This window comes from Ochlerotatus camptorhynchus, unplaced genomic scaffold (assembly GCF_037179485.1).
Source record: "Ochlerotatus camptorhynchus isolate MF236.1 unplaced genomic scaffold, CSIRO-AGI_Acam_v1.1 ptg000099l, whole genome shotgun sequence".
NCBI classification, from domain to species: domain Eukaryota; kingdom Metazoa; phylum Arthropoda; class Insecta; order Diptera; family Culicidae; genus Ochlerotatus; species Ochlerotatus camptorhynchus.
This window is the reverse complement of record NW_027040589.1, coordinates 1,890,059-1,910,636: the sequence shown is the minus strand read 5'-3', so window position 1 is coordinate 1,910,636 and position 20,578 is coordinate 1,890,059. Positions and strand designations below refer to the sequence as shown.

The 20,578-nt window shown below is 40.9% G+C and overlaps 2 protein-coding genes across 3 annotated transcripts in view; both read right to left on the bottom strand.

The window, feature by feature from the left end:
• LOC135698958 (serine proteinase stubble) overlaps positions 1-20,578 on the bottom strand; it is a 667,696-nt gene that overhangs the window by 602,160 nt on the left and 44,958 nt on the right. The gene's annotated exons all lie outside the window — the stretch shown is intronic.
• Glut4EF (Glucose transporter 4 enhancer factor) overlaps positions 16,924-20,578 on the bottom strand; it is a 258,287-nt gene continuing 254,632 nt past the window's right edge. For both annotated transcript variants that reach the window (XM_065219116.1, XM_065219117.1), the window contains one exon: positions 16,924-19,423. In XM_065219116.1, the coding sequence (XP_065075188.1) occupies positions 18,995-19,423 (429 nt within the window). In that variant the 3' untranslated portion in view covers positions 16,924-18,994. The remainder of the gene's footprint in view (positions 19,424-20,578) is intronic.

The window sequence follows — 20,578 nt, the reverse complement described above, 5'->3', positions numbered from 1 at the left end:
GCCATGCCATCCCATTGGTAGGTCAACATTCGCCTGCTGGCGAGAGACTTCAACCGTCCAAGCGACGAACCTTCAATGAACGAACAAATTTCCACTTCCAATCCCAAAAAAAAAGGACAATTTCGGATACTCGTCCATCAGAAAACACGAAACGTACTTTTATCTAATACCGTGTATATATTTATAATATGTATAATATTGTATTACTTAGAACTAAAAAAAACTGCATGTCCTTAAATCGACTTCGAACAAAATTATCATCATCATCATCATCATCATCATCGTCATCATCATCGTCTTCGTCATTCGAAGTTGCTCTCACACCTTTGTCTGATCGGGTGTTGTTCTTCAATTTGGGAACACAGATTTGATGATAATGTTCATCTTCTCTTCACTCATCTAAAGCCTTCTTCGGCGCGTGTGATCTTCGTTTCGCTTCGCCTACTTGCCTTTGTCCTATTGGTTTGGTTTTGGATGTGGTTGAGTGGCATTTGTTTGTTTTTTTTTTTAATTTTAATTTGCAATCTGACGAGTTGTAAAACAAAAAAAAAAAACCGGGAACCGAAAGTCGAAAAATCAAGAAAACATTCATACGATATGTACATCCAAACAAATAACTGATGATGAGGTGGAAAGAGATGATGCGCGGGTGAGGAGGAGGAGGGGGGATGTTGGCGCTGGGTGGTGGGGGGCGGGGGGTTAACTAAACACTACAAACTAAAAGCTATATATGTGTCAAGAGAAAAATATCGTTCTGCTTCGGTTTTTGTGTGATTTACATTTTTTTTTGCATTTTTTTTTGTTTTTACATTTATCTATTAGATCATCTTTATCAACGGTTTCTCTTCGCTTCTCTTTGTCCTGGGTTTCTGTTTCTACAGAGGAAAAACAAACAAAAAACGTTACGCGAAAACGGATAACAATCTGCTTAGATTTAACACCTTCTGTTTCTTAGTAGTTGTTGTTGTTGTTTTTTTCCTTTTGTAATTTTCACTAAGGTTTTTGAGGGGAAATCGAAACGTGCCTACGATTGGCTGCATTCGCTTTGTTGTTTTTTTCGTTTCAGCCGAATAGGGTAAATTATCCTAAATTTGGAACGGGAATGCTACACCGCCGTGCACACTCGCAGCACGCTTCGATTCGATCGCGTTTCTTTTTACACGTGTTATTTTTGTTAAAAGCTTGTTTTTAGTGTGTGTGTGTGTGTGTGTTTGTTCTGAGAAATTTGTTTGCTTTTTGTTTTTGAATGTTGTGTGGTTGTTTTTGTTTTCGCCGCTTTTTTTTTCGTTTGGAAAGGTGAAATCTAATCGGTCATCAACATCCGCCGCGCTGAAAGGGGACCTGCCCCACGTGCGTGTCGCAGTGTGTTTGCTTCTTCTTCTTCTTCTTTTTTGTTTCAGTGTTTAAGTTGTGGGTTTTCTCTCGGTTTGCTTTGATTTCGGTTGTTCTATTTACATGCAACTGTCATCCGTGTGATGTGTGTGTGTGTTTTTTCTTCTGTTTCTGTTTACAAGTATTGGTGTGTGTGTGTGTACTTTAGTTTCATTTCTTTATTGTGTCTGTGTGTATGTGTGGTGAGGGGGTGTAAAATTATGCTAGATTTTCCACTATTAAGCTTTTCGACGTTCTAAAAATAAATAAATAAAAATAATGTTAACAAAAAAGAAATAAATGTATATGAATATATATTGTAAATCTAAGATTGTGTTCTCTATGTGTGTAAAATAATTATTTTCTAGGGACATATAGTAATATGTAAATGGTACAAGTTTTCTTACTCTCTTCCATCTCGCTTCATCTTAACTCGTAATATATTGGTTTTGCTTACAGATTAGAGAAAAAAAAAACAATAATCAAGACGTGAGTTGCTGAAATTTAACGTTTCTTCGCACGTTTTTTTTCAGATAAAAATAATGTATAATCTTAGGTATAAATGGCCCATAAATAAGGTAAAAAATAGTACAAGATCCTATTAGCGGTACACACGTTTGAACCTAACCTCCCGAGAAAATAAAAAAAAACAAAAACAAACCGGTACCGCGTCTAGCCGCTGTATTTGTTTTGTTGTTTTTCTTGTAACTTATCCATAATGAGAAAGACGTTGTAGTGACTTTTTAATAATGATATAATATTTATATAAGAAATGTTTGCTTTGTGAATCAATCTTATTACGCTTGGCTTGGAAGCGAACGTAAAAAAAAAAACTAAACAAAAATCGATTGAGAGAAAAAGCTTCTTCTAACTGTGTTTGCAAGAGTGCAACTATGCTCTTTATCGGTAACCAAAAAATACTGAAATTACTTTGCATCTGCTTCTGTGTCTTCTTGTCGGTTTCATTTCAAACCTCATCTGTTTCAGCACAACATTAACGATTTCCTCTCCTTCCCGTTCTTCAGATCACCACGACTTCTGCGCTGTCCGCGTGTTGCTGTTATCGACTGTCAATAAGTGTATGTAAACAAACAGTTCATGTATTTTTTTCCACACTGACACGCTCTCAATTTTAATTATCTCGCTCACAGTGAATCGGTTTTCGAATCCTAAGGATCGACGTTTATTTTTATCAGCGTGACACATCACCTGTCGTCACTATAGCTTCTTTGTTTGTTTGTTTGCTTTTGCTTGCTTATGTCATTTCATTTTAGTTTACTAGTAGGCGTTAATTTTGACGGAAAAGGGGGGGGGGGGACTGGCGAGGAGTTACTTACGGTTACCGGGGGACGACGATGGGTCAAAAGAAGATCAAAAATTTCCTTTACACACGATTACTTCGCTACTTAGTACAAAAAACGGCCGAATTACTCTTCCGATTAAATATCTGCGTTACCGTTACACACGCACACATACAGATTGAGAATCACTCATCCCACTGTTTTTTTTTTTATTTAGGAAAATTGCTTGTTTGTAGTTTAGTAACTGCGTATTTATCGCGGACTGGCCAAATTGCAAAAATGCACACTTTTTTTTCTCTGAAAAGACGTCACTTCTCGCATGGCCTTCTTTGGATTTGTAGCGCTCTCGCATGCGCGCATGCATGTGTGTGTGTGTGTAGGTGGGTGTCATTTTTAGCTGACAATCAGATGGAAAGTTCAGGATTACACTAGAGTTCATATTTTGATGGCTTTCGTTTTGTGTGGAGGGATATCGAACAATTGCATGGCTATGCGCGCGCGCGTGTGTTTGTTTTTATTCATTACAATGTACCATTGTTTTCCCTTTGTTTCAAGCAAGTTTCAAAGCGTAACAAGAAGAAGAGCAGTTAATTGTATCATTGCGTTTCGTTCTGGCGGCTTCTTGCCCTAATTCGAATCATTTAAAATATAATTAAAAACGCACACCTATAGGTTCGATTACACACCCACACGCGCAACGTTGTGTTAGTGTTGTTATTGTTGTTCTCGCAATTGTTGATGTTATTCGGTTTTACACAATAATGGTATGTTGTTTAGATCTAATTTTCCCTACCTCGAAAAAAAAAACGTTGCAAAAGTTTACGACGCACGATTATTACCCACAAAGTTCATTATCCTTCGATTACTTTGTACATATAAATAGGCAAAAAATTTAGTCTTTTATTCGTGTAAAATTTAGTCCCCCTCCGCACCGACGGAGGGTTCACTAGTTGACGTTTCTTCCTAATTTTTTTCCGATTGTTTTTGTCTAATTTCGCGTCGTCTCATCTCCATCATCATCATCATCATCAATGTGCATGTGTGTTTGTGTATCGCAATCAGAGTATACAAAAAAAAAACGCACACCGTCGCAAATGTGTCAAACAAGCAACGGAGAGAGAAAGAGAAAGCGAACTCGAAAATAAAAACAAACACCGATCATCGCTTCGCTCCGCCGTCGATTGTCAATTGATGTTGTTGATGGTGTTGTTCGCGTGTGGCCGCTGTCACTTGATGGGCCAGCAAAAAATATCAATCTCGATTGCTTCGATTAGCCTTTAGGAATTTAGATATTTTGTTTTTTCGTCGGACAAATTTTACCACACATTTGATTGCGCTTCGAGAAAATGTTTTTTTTTTAAATCTCATTATTGCCTTTGTTTATATGTATTTAATTACTACAAACAAATACGGTTAGTGTTTGGGGACGAAAATCTTTGGAATATTTTATGCTTCACTTGGTTTTCTGCTTTATTTGTTTCGATTCGGATGATTTACAAATGGGATCCGCGAAGGGTGGGTAGAAAATACACAATACACACAGCAGGAAGGAAATTAAAAACAAACTAGTTGATTAAAGACGAAAACAATTACGACTTTTCTTGCGCGGGAGATCATTGTTCATTTGTTTGTTTTGGGGTCATTTAACATTTCCTAACGGTTACGTACGGGTATAGATTTTTTTTTTTTCGTTTCTTAAAAGGTTAGCGTTTTTTTTTCTGCCTTTGAGAGTTGCACGAAAAAATCAGACGAGTGACAACCACGATTCTAGTGTTTTTGAACATTTTGTTTCTCTTTACCGCTCGCGCTGGTTGGATTGATTTGATCAATATTGCAGTATGGTGATCGTTGAGAAAACCGAGATAAAAGAACAATACTTGTATCACAGTGCACTTCCTGCTCTCCAAGCGGGGGGAAAATAAAGGAAAGGTTTGCTGGAAGAGTAAAACAACAAAAGAGACCAACTGGCAACGCTGGCTTACGTCAGACATCGTCAGGAAGTCAGAAGTGTTGCCGTTGATGGTGATGGGAAATATTCATTAGAATGTGTTGGTTTGAAGCTACTTAGATCTGGCAAAGACAAATCCAGACTGCTGCGATAGATTTCAAATTGATAAACAAAAAATTCAATGCGCCCAAGCCTAATGACAGCGCCAGCGGAAAAATCCGATCTGAGTAAGCCCTCTTGTCGGATTAACAACTAGTTAGAACCAAATCGACTTCGGCTATTTGTAACATTTGCCGTTTCCGTTCCGCTTCCGCCCACATTGGACCTTAAATCCCTCCCAATGCAGTTGTTGAGTTTGATTTTTGGAGCTACGAGAAGTTTGCGTACATGCACTGAAAGTGCACCGGTAAAACGGAACATGATCATAGGATAGGACCTATTTTGAACTGATTTATAAAATTCAATACCTTCCATTTATTTCAGTCTTGCAATTGCAACAAAATTGGTTCGATTTTGGCAGTTAAAATTGATTCGAAAATCATTACGTCTCGGCCAGACCCAAGTTTAGGAAGCAGTTTGGTCAAGAGACAGAGTGAGGAGCGAATCCTAAACAAATTAATCATACCCTACCTAAGGTCAAGCACCTTCGTTTTGACAGTTCAGAGAGCTTGTTTTTTTTTCGGTGATATCACTTTGAATGTTCGTACTCTAAAAATGATCAGAGTACTTCAATTACAGCTGCTGGAAATCTATCAGTGGACATTTTACAAAAGTAATTTGAAATACGTGAATGCGAAATACCCTGTAAACAAGTTCTCTGAACTGTCATAAAAGTGAGAGAAGGAAGATAGAAGTTGCACGATTGGCTTGAAAGCAGTCTGTACTGAGGCTGTGTTCCATTTGGGGAATTTCCCCTTGAATTTGACAGATGGGATATTTTCAAATAAAGCTGCTATTCCAGCAGACTTATTTCGGACAGGCAAAGAATCAATTTTAACAGACGCTTAGTAGTTACCATGTACGCCAAATCGACGATCAAATGCGTTGTTTACAAAAGCTGATACGTTCCTTCGAAAATGTATTCGATAATTTGGCGAATCTTCACTTAAATTTGACAGGTGGAATTTTTTTCAAATAAACCTGCTATTCCACCAGACTTATTTCCGACCGACAAGGAATCAATTTTGATAAACACCTTCTCGAAAATCGGCCGATCGAACATCTTAATTTATTTTCGAAGTGTCAAATTTAAGTGAAAATTCACCAAATGGAACACAGCCTTAGTTCGGTGCACTGGAGATGCATTTTTCAGGAACCCTTTCAATGAAACTACAGACTGAAATTTCGATTCTGTTTTGATCCATGGAGCAGTGACTATTCTGTTTTACTTTTACAAAAGACTGTAATCTGTTTACAGATTTCTGTATCGGAAATTGAACCATTGCTGAAAAATCTGTAAATGTGGCATCACTGCCGTGCAGTCTGCCAAAACTAAGCAGATTTCCGAAATTCCTTGCTAGTTCCGGTGTGAATTTTGCTCAGGATTCCATGAATCTTAATGGATTATGTTGCCAACTGTTTGAGAGTCCGTGATTTCCATAATTCTGGATAGAGCTGGAATGACTTCTATTGATGATTTTTAGAAATTCATGGCTCGTCAACGCAAACTAACATCCTCATAGGGTAGGGAAAGACTTTCCCTATCCGATGGTTATGTTGGTCTGCGTGGGCGTGCCTTGAATTCCTTGAAATCATCGATAGAAGTCATTGTTTACAAAAGCTGTTACGCCCTAATTCCAGCTCTATCTAGAAGGGCGGTTTCACCTTTGCGCTTCTGCGAATCCCACCTGGGAATCAGTTAATTTCGTCTGGCATTCTGATAATCCCACTAGGAATCCACTGAGTTTTGTCTGTGAATCCCGCCTGTAAATACGAGAATTCCACCTGTAATTCCATGAATCTTGTCTGGGATTCCATGAATTCCGTCTGAGACTTGATGAATTTCATCAGAGATTGCGTGAATCTGACCCAGGGGGGCGACACATCTAAATCTCAATTCTAGATGCTAAGAAAATCTCACACTAGCGAATAAATCTTCGGAAAATCTTCTTTCATTTCTACTCGCATCTACTTGCATCGCGCATCATCTTTTTGCAGGAAATCTTCAAAATCGTGATAAATTTTCTTTCTATCTACTCAGCGTACGCGCAGCTGAGCAAAACAGCAAAACACAATATTTCCTGCATCGTAGATAGAGTCGCCCCCCTCGATCTGGCCTGAGATTCCAAGAATCCATCCTGAAATATGAGCAACAATGAATTCAGTTTGGAATTACATGGATTCCACCTGGAATTCCGTAAATTCCATCTGGAATTCCGTAAATCCCAAATCCGTGAATCTCATCTCTTGTTCCGTGATGCCATCTGAATTTCCGAAAATCCCGAGTTAAGTTCAAGCCTTTAAATAGGTGAATCTCACTTAGGATTCCGTGAATCTCACTTAGAATTCTGTGAATCTCACTTAGGATTCTATGAATCCCGTTTGGTATTTCGAGAACCCCACCTAAGGTTTCATAAATCTTGAGTGGGATTCCATGAATCTCGTCTGTCATTCCATTAATCCCGCTTTCATGACTTCTCCATGGTGATTCCATGAATCTCGCTTAAGATTGCATGAATCTTCCATGAGATTCCATGAATCCCGCTTGAGATTCCATTAATCCTCCATGGGATTCCATGAATCCCGTTTAAGATTGCATGAATCTTCCATGAGATTCCATGAATCCCACTTGAGATTCCATTAATCCTCCATGGGATTCCATGAATCCCACTTAAGATTCCATGAATCCCACTTAAGATTCCATGAATCCTCCATGGAATTCAATGAACCCTCCATGGGATTCCGTGAATTCCAGCTGAGACCAATCCCACATGGCCTTCCTAGAATCTCGCATAATTTTACTTGAATTCTACCTGAAATTCCGAGGATCTCAACTGCGACTCCATCAATCCCGGTTGAGCATTCATTGAATCTCACCTGGAATTCCGTAAATTTCACTCAAGGTTCTTGCAATTCCGCTAGAAATTCAGTAAATCTCACCTGGGATTCCGTGAATCCTGGCTGAAATCCCACAAGGGAAGATCTAGAAATGACGTAGCATTTTAGAGTGACCAGCCATGAAGAAAATTACGCTACAAGGAGGAGAGGATCCAACGTCGGTGCTTCATCAAACGTAAACAAACGTTTAACGTTTTGTTACGTTTCATGAAGCCCCAACTTCAAGCTCACCTTCCTCTTGTAGCGTATTTTTCTTCATGGCTGGTCACCCTAAAATGCTACGTCATTTCGGGATCTTTCCCAAAATCCGACTAGAATTCCATGGATCTCGCCTGGAATTTCATCACCTTTAGGATTCCATGAATTTTGAATGAGACTCCGTGAATTGCATGTGGAAAGTTTCTGAAACCCTTCTGGGATGCCATGAATATACTCTAAGATTATGTGATCTCACCAGAGATTTAACGAAATTCTCCTGGGATTATATGAATTTCATCTCTGAATTTGGGAATTACACCTAGGACTCCCTCGCTTACGTGAATCTTTCCTGAGATTCCATGAATTCCACCTTGGATTCCTTAAATACCGTCTCGTCTGAGGTTCCGGAAATCTCGCTCGGGATTTTGTCAATCTCACCTTAGATTCCAAGATCCTGACCTGGGATTTTGCATTTTATTCGACTGGAATTCCGTGAATTTCTGATGACATTCCGTGAATCTCATATCGTTTTCCGTGAATGCCTCTTGAGATTCCGTGGATTTTGTAAACTTCGACTGGAATTCAGCTAATCATGTATGAGTTCCAATGAATTCTACTAAGGAATTCGTGAATCTCACATCGGATTCCATGATTCCATTATGGTGATTCGAGAATTCTGCATGGAGTCACATGAATTCAGCCTGGCATTTCAAGAATCCCCGCTGTGATACCATAAATCCCGATTGCAATTCAGTGAATTTCATCCAAAGGTCTGTCAATGCCACTTGGGATTCCATGAATCTTCCATGGGATTCCATGAATCCCCCATGGGATTCCATGAATCCCCCATGGGATTCCATAAATCCTCCTTGGGATTCCATGAATCCTCCTTGGGATTCCATGAATCCTCCATGGGATTCCATAAATCCTCCATGGGATTCCAGGAATCCTCCATGGGATTCCAGGAATCCTCCATGGGATTCCAGGAATCCTCCATGGGATTCCAGGAATCCTCCATGGGATTCCAGGAATCCTCCATGGGATTCCAGGAATCCTCCATGGGATTCCAGGAATCCTCCATGGGATTCCAGGAATCCTCCATGGGATTCCAGGAATCCTCCATGGGATTCCAGGAATCCTCCATGGGATTCCAGGAATCCTCCATGGGATTCCAGGAATCCTCCATGGGATTCCAGGAATCCTCCATGGGATTCCAGGAATCCTCCATGGGATTCCAGGAATCCTCCATGGGATTCCAGGAATCCTCCATGGGATTCCAGGAATCCTCCATGGGATTCCAGGAATCCTCCATGGGATTCCAGGAATCCTCCATGGGATTCCAGGAATCCTCCATGGGATTCCAGGAATCCTCCATGGGATTCCAGGAATCCTCCATGGGATTCCAGGAATCCTCCATGGGATTCCAGGAATCCTCCATGGGATTCCAGGAATCCTCCATGGGATTCCAGGAATCCTCCATGGGATTCCAGGAATCCTCCATGGGATTCCAGGAATCCTCCATGGGATTCCAGGAATCCTCCATGGGATTCCAGGAATCCTCCATGGGATTCCAGGAATCCTCCATGGGATTCCATGAATCCTCCATGGGATTCCAGGAATCCTCCATGGGATTCCAGGAATCCTGCATGGGATTCCAGGAATCCTCCATGGGATTCCATGAATCCTCTATGGGATTCCATGAATCTTCCATGGGATTCCATGAACCCTCCATGGGATTCCAGGAATCCTCTATGGGATTCCATAAATCTTCCATGGGATTCCAGGAATCCTCCATGGGATTCCATGAATCCTCCATGGGATTCCATGAATCCTCCATGGGATTCCATGAATCCTCCATGGGATTCTGAAAAATCCTCCATGGGATTCCATGAATCCTCCATGGGATTCTGAAAAATCCTCCATGGGATTCCATGAATCCTCCATGGGATTCCGTAAATCCTCCATGGGATTCCATGAATCCAGTCTGGGATTCCGTGAATGCCAAATGGAATTCCGTAAATCCTACCAGAGATTCAAAGAATCTCGACTGCGGTTTCATAAATCCCCATTGGAATTCCATGGATTACGCCTGGAATTCTATCAATTCCACCTGAAGTATTCCGTGAATTTCATCCGTAAATCCATGAAGACAGTCTGGGTTTCAGTGAATTTTCTTTGGAATTTCACCAAAGATTCAACGATTCAGGGATTCTGCACAGCGATTCCATTCGTGAATTTCATGGATCTCGTCTGTAATTCCGTTAAATTCAACTGCATTCCGTGAACCCCTGCTGAGATTTCGAGAATCCCACTTAGGATTCCATGAATTTCAAATGGCTTTCTGTGAATTCCGTCAGGCATTACGTAAATCCCGTCGGGAATTTGGAAAATCCCAACTGCGATTCCGTGAATGCAAGCTGAGATTTCGTGAATTCCGCCTGCGACTCCATAAATCCGTCCTGTAATTCCGTGAATCCCAATTCGAATTTCTAAAATCTCACAAGAGATTCTGGACTGCGATTCCAGTCGTGAATTTCATGGATTTCGTCTGTAATTCAGTCAAATTCAACTGCCATTCTCTACTTTCGACAATTCCATCGGATGGATTTTTGTGAATTCCACCTGGCATTACGTAAATCCAGTCTTGAATTTAGAAAATTCCAACTGCGATTCCGTGAATGCAACCTGAGATTCCGTGAATCCTGCCTGGGATCCCGTAAATCCGATCTGTGATTCCACGAATTCCGCTTAAAATTCCTTAATCCCACCAGAGATTCAGGGATCCTGGACGGCGATTCCAGTCGTGAATTTCATGAATTTCGTATCTAATTCAGTCAAATTCAACTGCCATTCTGTGAATCTCCTCTACTTTCGACAATCCCACCTAGGATTCCATGAATCTCGCATGGCCTTCTGTGAATTCCGCCAGGCCTGAAATTTGGAAAATCCCGATGCGATTTCGTGAATGCAACCTAAATAAATCAACCATAAATCCCATCCTAGAATTCCTTTCAGAGATTCAGCTAAGCCCGACTTTGGTTCCATAAATTCCGTCAGTTTCGGCTGGGATTCCGAGAATTTCGTCTGAAGGTCCGTGAGTGAGAATTTGTCCAAGGATTCCATGAGTTCCACCTAAAATTAAATAAATCCATCCAGATCAATCCATATTGCTATTCCAGTCAATCCATATTGCTATTAAAGGCGGGTGTTTCCGGGATCTCGCCTGCAATTCTTTGAATGTCACCTAGGATTCCTGGAATTTTGTCTTTGATATCCCGTCAGAGATTCCACGAATTTCATTTGGATTTTATCGGGGATTCCATACATTCGACCTGGGATCGCTGAATTATCCAGGGATTCCGTGAATTCCACCTGAAATTCCATAAATCCCACCAGAGATTCAGTGAAACTAGTTTGCAATTCTTTGAATCTCACCTAGAATTATGCGAAAACCACTAAGTATTTCGTATATCCCGTCAGAGATCTCACGAAATTCATCTGGAATACTGTGAATCTAGCATAGGACTTAATGAATCCCGCCTGGAATCTCATGAATCCGGCCTTGAATTCTACAAATCCGACCTGGGATCCCTGAATTTATCCATATCCGTGAAATTCCATAAATCTCACCAGAGATACAGTGAAACTAGTTTCGGGGATCTCACTTGCAATTCTTTGATTCTCACCTGGGATTCAGCGAATTTCGTATTTGATTCTGTGAATTTCATCTTATGCGAGAATTCCGTATATCTCGTCAGAAATTTCACGAAATTTGTATTGGATACCATGAATCTAGCATAGAATTTCATGAATCCTGCCTGGAATTCCATGAATACCGCCTGGAGTCTCATAAATCCGACCTGGGATCGTTGAAACTACCCAGGGATTCCGTGGATTCCACTTGAAATTTCATAAATCCCAACAGATATTCGGCGAACTTACTTCAATTCCAGACGGGAGTTTCCGGGATATCGCCTGCAATTCTTTTAATTTCTCCCATAAGGTTTCCGGGAATTTTGTCTTTGACTGTGTGAGTTTCATCTAGGATTATGCGCATCCCACTAAGTATTCCGTATATCCCGTCAGAGATTTCACGAATTTCATCTGGATTTCATCCGACCTGGAATCCCTGGATTCCGTGAATTCCACCAGAGATTCCATAAATCCCACCAGAGATTCAGTGAAAATTGTTTCAGGGATCTCACCTGCAATTCATTGAATCTCACCTAGGGTTCTGCGAAATTCGTCTTTGATTCTGTGAATCTCATCTAGAATTATGCGAAAACTACAAAGTATTCCGTACATCCTGTCAGAGATATCACGAAATTCATCTGGAATACCATGAATCTAGCATAGAATTTCATGAATCCAGCGTGGAATTCCATAAATCCAACCTGGGGTTCTTGCATTTATCCAGGGCTTCCGTGGATTCTACCTGAAATTCCATAAATCCCACCAGAGATTCAGTGAACCTACTACAATTCCAGACGGGAGTTTCCGGGATCTCACCTGCAATTCTTAGAATCTCACCTAGGAATCCGGGAATTTTGTCTTTGATTGTGTGAGTTTCATCTAGGATTATGCGAATTCCATTCAGTGTTCGGTAAATCCCGCCAGGGATTATACGAATTTTACCTGGGACTCCATAAATCCCATCTTGAATACCATAAATCTAGCATAGGATTTCATGAATCTCGTCTGGCATTCCGATCTAGGGTTCTCTAAATCCGACCTGTGGTCCGTGGAATTCCGAGAGTTTCGACCTGGATTTCGTGAATTGGGCCTGGAAGTCGAGGGGTGCGACTCTATCTAGGATGCAGAAAATTTTTCGCTTTGCTGCGCCCAAGGTTAGTGATAGAACGAAGATTGATGAACATTTTTAAGATTTCCTTCAAATAGTTGGAGAGCGATGTGAGTAAATCGATTTAGATGCAAGAGTTGAAACAAGGTTTTTCGTAGATTGATTCGATAATTTGAGATTTTCCGACCATCTAAAATTGAGATTTAGCTGTGTCGCACCCCCAGCTGGAAGTCCATGAATTTAGGAATTTAGGATTTCAAGAATTTCACCTGATTCCTTACATTCCACTTGGGATCCTGCGCGGATACCGTGAATCTCACTTATGATTACATGAATCCCACCTGGAATACTACGAACCTCGTATAGGATTCCATGAGGACCGCTTGGGATTCCTCGAATCTCACCTAGGATTTCACTAATTTGACCTGGGATACCTTAAATCCGATATGGGATCCCGTGACACCCGCATAGGATTCCATAAATCTCACCAGATATTCAGTGAACCCAGACTGCGATTGTAGTCGGTATTTTCGTGGATTTCACCTCGATTTCCGTGAATCTCATCTACACACTTAGATTTGTTGGCCGAGATGGGCACCACCGATCAGCTTGGCATTTTATTTTGCTGGATCACAGTGAAGAACTTGCCGAGATTCAGATGACAAATGGGAATTTTCAAATAAATGCCGAGCTGGTAGGCGGTGTCAATCTTGGCGAAAAAATCTAAGTATGTAGGATTCCGAGAATTTCGTCTTGGATTCCGTGATTTTCAAGGATCACGCCAGGAATTCCACGAGTCCCATCTAGGATTCCGTGAGTTTTGTCTGGGAGTATATGGATTTCATCTAAGATTATGTGAATCTAGCCTACACACTTAGAACAATTGATGTAAATTTAGGTGCTCTGAGGCTGACATATACGAGCGTCAATTCTGACATAAAATTGAGTCATAATAGGCGCAAAATTCAGCTCAATCAAACGTACTTTCGAACTTTTCAGTCTCGGAGCACTTAATTTTACATGACATGTTTGTTTACGTCTCATCCTTTATGTCAAAGATGGATTCCATCACGTGTAAGATTAGGTATTTCAAAGTGTGTAGTATTCCGTTAATCTTTCGTTAATCAGGGATTTCACGAATTTTACCAGGGATGCCGTGATTCCCGCCTGGGAATCCATGAATCCCACCTGGGACTCTATTAATCCCGACAGGGAATCCATGAATCTCTATTGAGGATTCCATCAATCCCACCAGCAGATTCCATGAATCCCAACTGGATATTCCATTAATCCCGTCTGAGATTTTGTGCATTCCAATTGGGGATTCCGTGAATCCGAATAGGAGAGTTCCTAAATCCCGACTGGGATTCCATAAATTCCAACTGTCACCTGAGTCGTAGGCGAATTCCGTCTGAGATGCAAATCCCGCCTTGTTGTCAATCCCACTTTGATCTCCGAAAAATTCATTCTAATATAGCATGTATGCATCTAAAATGCATCAACCTGCACCCGAAAAAGGATTGTCTGTCCCTGATCCGTCAACTGACAGTCCACAAAAAAGCATTCATTTCGACCATTTTCTACCAAGGGGGGGAGGTGGCTGTCAAATACGAACAATCGTCGCCTACCTCGCATAACTGGTTCTAAACGTAAACAAGCCATAAGAAACCTACAGCGTTTGTTTACGTTTGGAACCAGTTTCATACAAGATGATCAGTAGGCTGATTTGACAGCACGTCCCCCCCCCCAGTTTTCTACCCGAAAGCTAATTTCAACGCCAAGAATTTGGAAATATTTTCTTTGAGTTGACAGCTGTCAATTGACAAAGCCATTACTGCGTTCTGACTTGGTTCATTGTGCACTGATCTTTCCCGTAATTTAAGTTCCATCAATCCTCGATAAACATTTCAAAAGGTCCTATCTGCTTTGATCGACTGTCTTTTTTTGATAACCACGGCTATGCAAACAGACCAGTAATTTGATCTATTGTAGTATATCCCGTGTCCTTAGTTTAGAGCATGTCGTATTAGTCCACTACTATTGAGAAATGATGAAGTATTCGGTTTTGATACAGTTGTCATTCTTGCCATCATCGCAAGGAATCGATTCTAATTGAAAGGTCCCGCTATTTATACCCTTTGGAGTGTTGAAACACCCTCCAAAGGCGCGCCCCTTTGTCAGTCAAAATTGGATTCCTTAGCAAAAAAATTAAGGAATGACACCGATAATGACCATGCATCAGAACCCTAGTCTTAACCACTTCAAACTAGGGAACAACGAATAGAAGGTTATTAATCACATAGATGAAGACTAACTAACTCATTTTTTCCTTGTTTCAAGATCATCCTCGGTGGACAAAACCGAGTCTTGTCACTAAGGTATAAACAGTAACAAGGACTAAGATGTGTTCCTTTGATTACTAATAATCTTGTTCCAAGAGGTAAGTCACTCTGCCACATTGTGTTAACACTCACAAAAAGATACTTCGACACACTTAAATCACCCACAAACACCATAAGCATATTTTTAATCAATTCTGGCACCACTGCAAATACTGTTTACATTCGATTGTTATTTTGTTGTTGAGAAAAAAAAAACGAGCAAAAAACCGTCGTACCATCCTGCCGGTAAAGAAAAACATTCTGGATCTGGATTGAAATCCAAAGAAAAGGAAATCCGAAACCGGTTGGGATCCACAAAAGCAGCAGCATCAGGAGTTACAGATGCCAAAAAAGGTAAATGCCTCGCAAGAAAACCAAGACAAACGCAACGGAACGGTTTCTCATTGTAAATCGTAGGTTCTCACCAGCAGTAGCCCAATCACGGCCCCACCAATAAATTGCAAATTGCACCCATTGCTTGGTCCTTGTTCCCGGGTGGCACGTGCCCATTCGTCTTTCTCCTGCAGCGGCAGGGCCTGTCTCACTCTGAAAGCCGGTGCACCGAGCTGCGGTCGTATTAGCGCCAAATAATTTTCCCGTCCGGTTTGCTTTTTCATTGAACAAATAACAGCAAAGGAGTCGCAGGGGGCTCTGTCATTTTCAACGTCACGTTATGGTTGAGGATATGGTTGCCAGAAAATAAAGTTTCTGGGTAGAAGCTCGGTCATCACGGTGAAACACCCAGAATCACCTTCCGACACTGAAAAACACACATGAAACGCAATAAGCACAGACACAAGTCTAGTTTGAAGAAGTCAAGACTAGAAATCGGTGGTAGATCTATCATCCCGTAACGTACCACGAAAAGGTGATCTACCTACGTTACGGGGCAATTTGTGTCACATAGTTTGATGAAGAAGGTTCGCTTCGCTAGCCTCCAAAATGTCAAACACAACAGGGAATATTCTTGCAGCTGAGCTATTAACTAAAGAGATAGTCGATGATGCGAATCGATCAATGCAATGTTCATCTTGAAAAGCAACCAAGCCATCTAAGACGGCTAGTCCGGTTGTCAATTGACAGCCAACGTCATCCGCATTCCAAAAGCTTCATTTCTGCCTCAGATTCGCGCCGGAAGCCCACTGTTTAAACCCAAAAACCCCGACTAGATACAGGGTAGACCACAATCCGGACCCATTGCACAACAGTACACTTAAAAATCAAATTGCAAACGTTTCCCAATATTAATACATTAAATATAAAATCAACCGGCAGCCCGTTTATCACAGAGTAGGAAGCGCGCTCGCTATTCGCGGATATTGGTTATTCCCCTTCTCCAAAACAACCCCGGAGGAAGCCCACGCACTTCGCTTCTCGTTGTGGCACGAGAGAAGTTGCATATCACAGAAGAAAAAAGAACCCACGTTTTTTTTTGGGTTCGGCTTCGTTCGTTCCGAAACCCCCGAATCCAAACCGAAACGGGTTGCCAAAAAAAAACATATTCTTTAAACATATACAAACGAAAAAAAAAAAAAGTTTAAGAGTAACGAGAAACAAAACTAATACGACGGGAATACAAAAAAGCTAACAAATTTGTTTACCGAATTTTGTCTCCTGGAATATATCACAATTTTACCTGTTGTCACAATGTTTAAAAGTAAGTTTTTTTTTTTTCGAACAACTCCTCAGTTCACACATTTGCTTGTTTTCCTTCAGTTTTTTTGTTTTACACTTAAAAATTACGTAAACTATATTCTTAACTTGCAGGTATCCGCCCTTAATTCTTAGAGTCACTTGCAACGAGAGTGTGTGTGTGTGTGTTTGTTTGTTTGTTTTTGTTTTTGTTGACTTATTCGCGATGATTACTTTTTGTTTACTTACCATGGAAAACACGTCAAAGAGTAGGTTTTACACATACATTATCGATTTTTTTGTTTGTTTATTTTTCTTGCTTGCATAATTAGTCGATATCATTTTGCTTTCACTTCAATGTAAGAGTTAAATGTAGTTATTTTTTTTTTGTTTTAATCATGTTTTTAATCATTATTGGCAGTGGTTTTATTCGCTTTTTTCTTCTTCTTCTTCTTCTTCTTCACACTAATTTTCGCATGAGCGCACACGCACACCCTGGCTTTGTTTGGTTGTTGGTTGATGTCTTTGTTTACAGCGGCACATGGTAGATCGCAATGGCTGCCACCGCAAGGCGGGTGTGTGTGCGTATAAGTCGTTAAAATTTCGACACTTAAATTTGTTTTTCTTCTTCTTCTTCGAAGCAGAGCATGCTCTGATATGACGGTCAGTACTTTGTTCACAAACAACACGCTTTACGGTTGTCATTTGTTGATGTTTGTTGTTCCATCATTTTGCATGTTTTGTGGTTGTTGTTGTTGTTTTTATTCGTTAAAAACTAAATCAGCCTTTAAAAGTCTTGTTGCATTTTTCATTTATTAATTACGGATGTATTTGTTCATTATTTTTTCGATTTTTCATTAATTTTACCTTTTTTTTTTGTTGTTGCTCTTGTTGTTATCCTTCGAGTAATTCGATAAAGAGATAGACGATCATTCAAAAGCCAATTTTTATTTTCTATTCCATTTCCGTCCACTTGTCCTGTCCTTATACTGTGCACTGTTCGGGTCCGTAGCGCGCTCGATCGGGTGTTTTTGGTTTCGCAAAGTTCGGTTCTGTTGCTACTTGTTAAGGTGATGGTTTGCTAGGTGGAATGGAATCGTACCGGGCTGTTGTTGTTGTTGTTGTTATTGTTTTGAATCGTCAACACTGCCAGATGTTGGATTTCATGAATTCAGTTTTTTTATTCGTTCTGTTATGTATGTGTTTTGCTTACTTCTGTGTCGGTGTTTGTGTGTGTGTGTGTGAATTAGATGGGGGTGGGGAGGATATTAGAGAAAAAACGTTCAATAGAGTACAACATTTAGCGCATTTGTGTCCTATAATATGCATATTTAGAAAATCAACAAAAAAGAGTAGTTTGAACAACAGCGATGCATTTTGCTTTTGTAGTACGATTTACTTTTCCATGAAAATATATAGCGTGTATGTAACAGTTTTTAAAAATCACATGCGGTTGCAACTTGAAGCTTATAAACTTTGTTTTCTCGATTCGATGATTAAAATCAGTTTCAATCGTTTGAGGGGCGTCAAATACGGAAAATATAAACTGTGTAACAACGTGCAGGAAAGACTTGAATTTGGTTTTTGTTTAGAGTCACACTATTGCTCTGTACTACTTATCGAGTAATAGTAGTATGCAGTTGTCAGTAGTAGTAGTAGTAGTGCTGTTGTTTAGTACAAAAATACGCTCCATTTCCATTTTCTGTGTAGTGTTTTCTTCTGGCTATGCTCTGTTCAAATCTTCTTCTGCTGCGACTTTTTCCACTTGCCTACGCTGGCTGAGAATATAAATAGCTAACATTATTACACTCAATAGAACCTACAAACTATCTCTTTACGAATTGATTTCCACATTTTTTTTTCGGCCTGTCTGTCATTTTTATCCCCATACACATGCTTTCATTTTCATCATTTTTTTTTCTTTTCGCTAAAATATATCACGTTTATATTTACAGTGCACGCGCTCGTCTTACTAACACTCGCACACGATCTACTCTCTCACTAAACCATACGAAGCATTGAGCAACTCGCCACGCTTTCGCCGCTCGCATCAGACTGATTGCTGTTGCTGGTGTTGCCGATGGTTGTTGCTGTTGCTGCTATTGTTGTGATGTTGCTGTTGTTGTTGTTGTTGTTGTTGTTGTTGTTGGTGGTGATGATGCTGCTGCTGCTGGTGGTGTTGGTGGTGGTTTGATAGCACAACCGCTAGAGGCGCTGCTATCGCAACAGACTGAGACTGCTGTTGCGGAGAAGAGGCTGATGCCGTCGCCGCCGCTGGCGGCGGTGGCTTCCGCGACTTGGAGGATCAGTCCCCGAAGCGGCTGCAGGCCTTCTTCCACTTGCACTGGGTGCACCACTGTTCCTTGTGGTCCATGCCGTAGACCTTGCGGCACTTTTTGTTCTCCCCTCGTGTCCGGCGGTTCGGCGACAGGGGCGAACGGTTGCTACTGGCCGTCGATCCGGGACTGGTTCCCGGGGTGACGAACGGACCGGCACCGTTCATCGATTGCACCTGACCGGTGACGGCGGCGACGGCGGTGGCGACAGCGGATCCACCGATGCCGCCGAGCGTCGACTGCTGATGGTAGTTGGTACCACCCGGGGAGAGCTGGATCTGACCGAGCTGTTGCTGTTGCTGGTAGTGATGTTGTTGTGCAATTTGGTTTGAGTAGTTTGGCGATGGGTACGGGTAGGACGGGCGGGGCGACAGACGGACGTGCTTCTGGGGCGATGTCTGCAAGAGAGAATGAGATGTCAGTATTTGTGTCACTACAAGGTCTAGAAGATCCGAGAACGTCCCAGAGTTTCCGAGAAATTCCCCAAAAGATGCGACAACTTTTTAAAAATTTCGAAAACTTCCCATCAGTTCCGAGAGCTTTCCAGAATTTCCGAAAGCTTGTCAGAAATTCCGAAAACCTCTTAGGAAATTTTGCAAATTTCTCAGAAGATCCGAGAACTTCCCAAAAATTCCAAGAACTGCCCAGAATTTCCGACAGATTCTTACAAGATGCGTACCCTTCGAAGAACATCCGAAAACTACCCACAATTTCTGTGAGCTTCCCAGAAGTTTCTTCCAAGAACTGTTCAGAAGATCCTTGAATTTCGCAGAAATTGGAAAACTTTCCAAAAGTGCTGAGAACTTTCCAGAAAATTTAAAAAACTTCCTAGAAGAACCGCGTATTTCCCAAAAAATTCTGATAGCTTTCCTGAATTTTTTAGAGCTTCCCATAAGTTCCGAGAATTTCTCGGAAGATCTGAGAACTTCCCAAAACAAATGCGTGCATTTACAAAAAATCCCAGAGCTTTCCAGAATTTTCGAGAGTTTTCCATAAGTTCCGAGAATTTCTCAGAAGATCAGATTTGGGGAGAAGAACTTCCCAAAAAAAAAATGCGTGCATTTACAAAAAATCCCAGAGCTTTCCGGAAGCTTTCGAAGAACATCCGAATCCGAAGAACTTCTCAGAAGTTCAAAGTACTTTATAATAATTCAAAGAATGTCCCAGACATTTCGAAATCTTCCCAGAAGATGCGAGTACTTTCCAAGAGAACATCCGAAAACTATCGACAATTTCTGTGAGCTTCCCAGAAGTTTCTTCCAAGAACTGTTCAGAAGATCCTTGGAGAACTTTCGCAGAAATTGGAGAACTTTCCAAAAATGCTGAGAATTTTCCAGAAAATTCCACGAGCTTCCTAGAAGAACGGCGTACTTCCCAAAAATTCTGAGAGCTTTCCAGAATTTTCCAGAGTTTTCCATAAGTTCCGAGAATTTCTCAGAAGATCTGAGAATTTCCCAAAAAAGTCCATACATTTACAAAAAATTCCGAAAATTTCCCAAAAATTCCGAGAGCTGAAATTTTGAAAACTTCCTCCGAGAAGATGCGAGAACTTC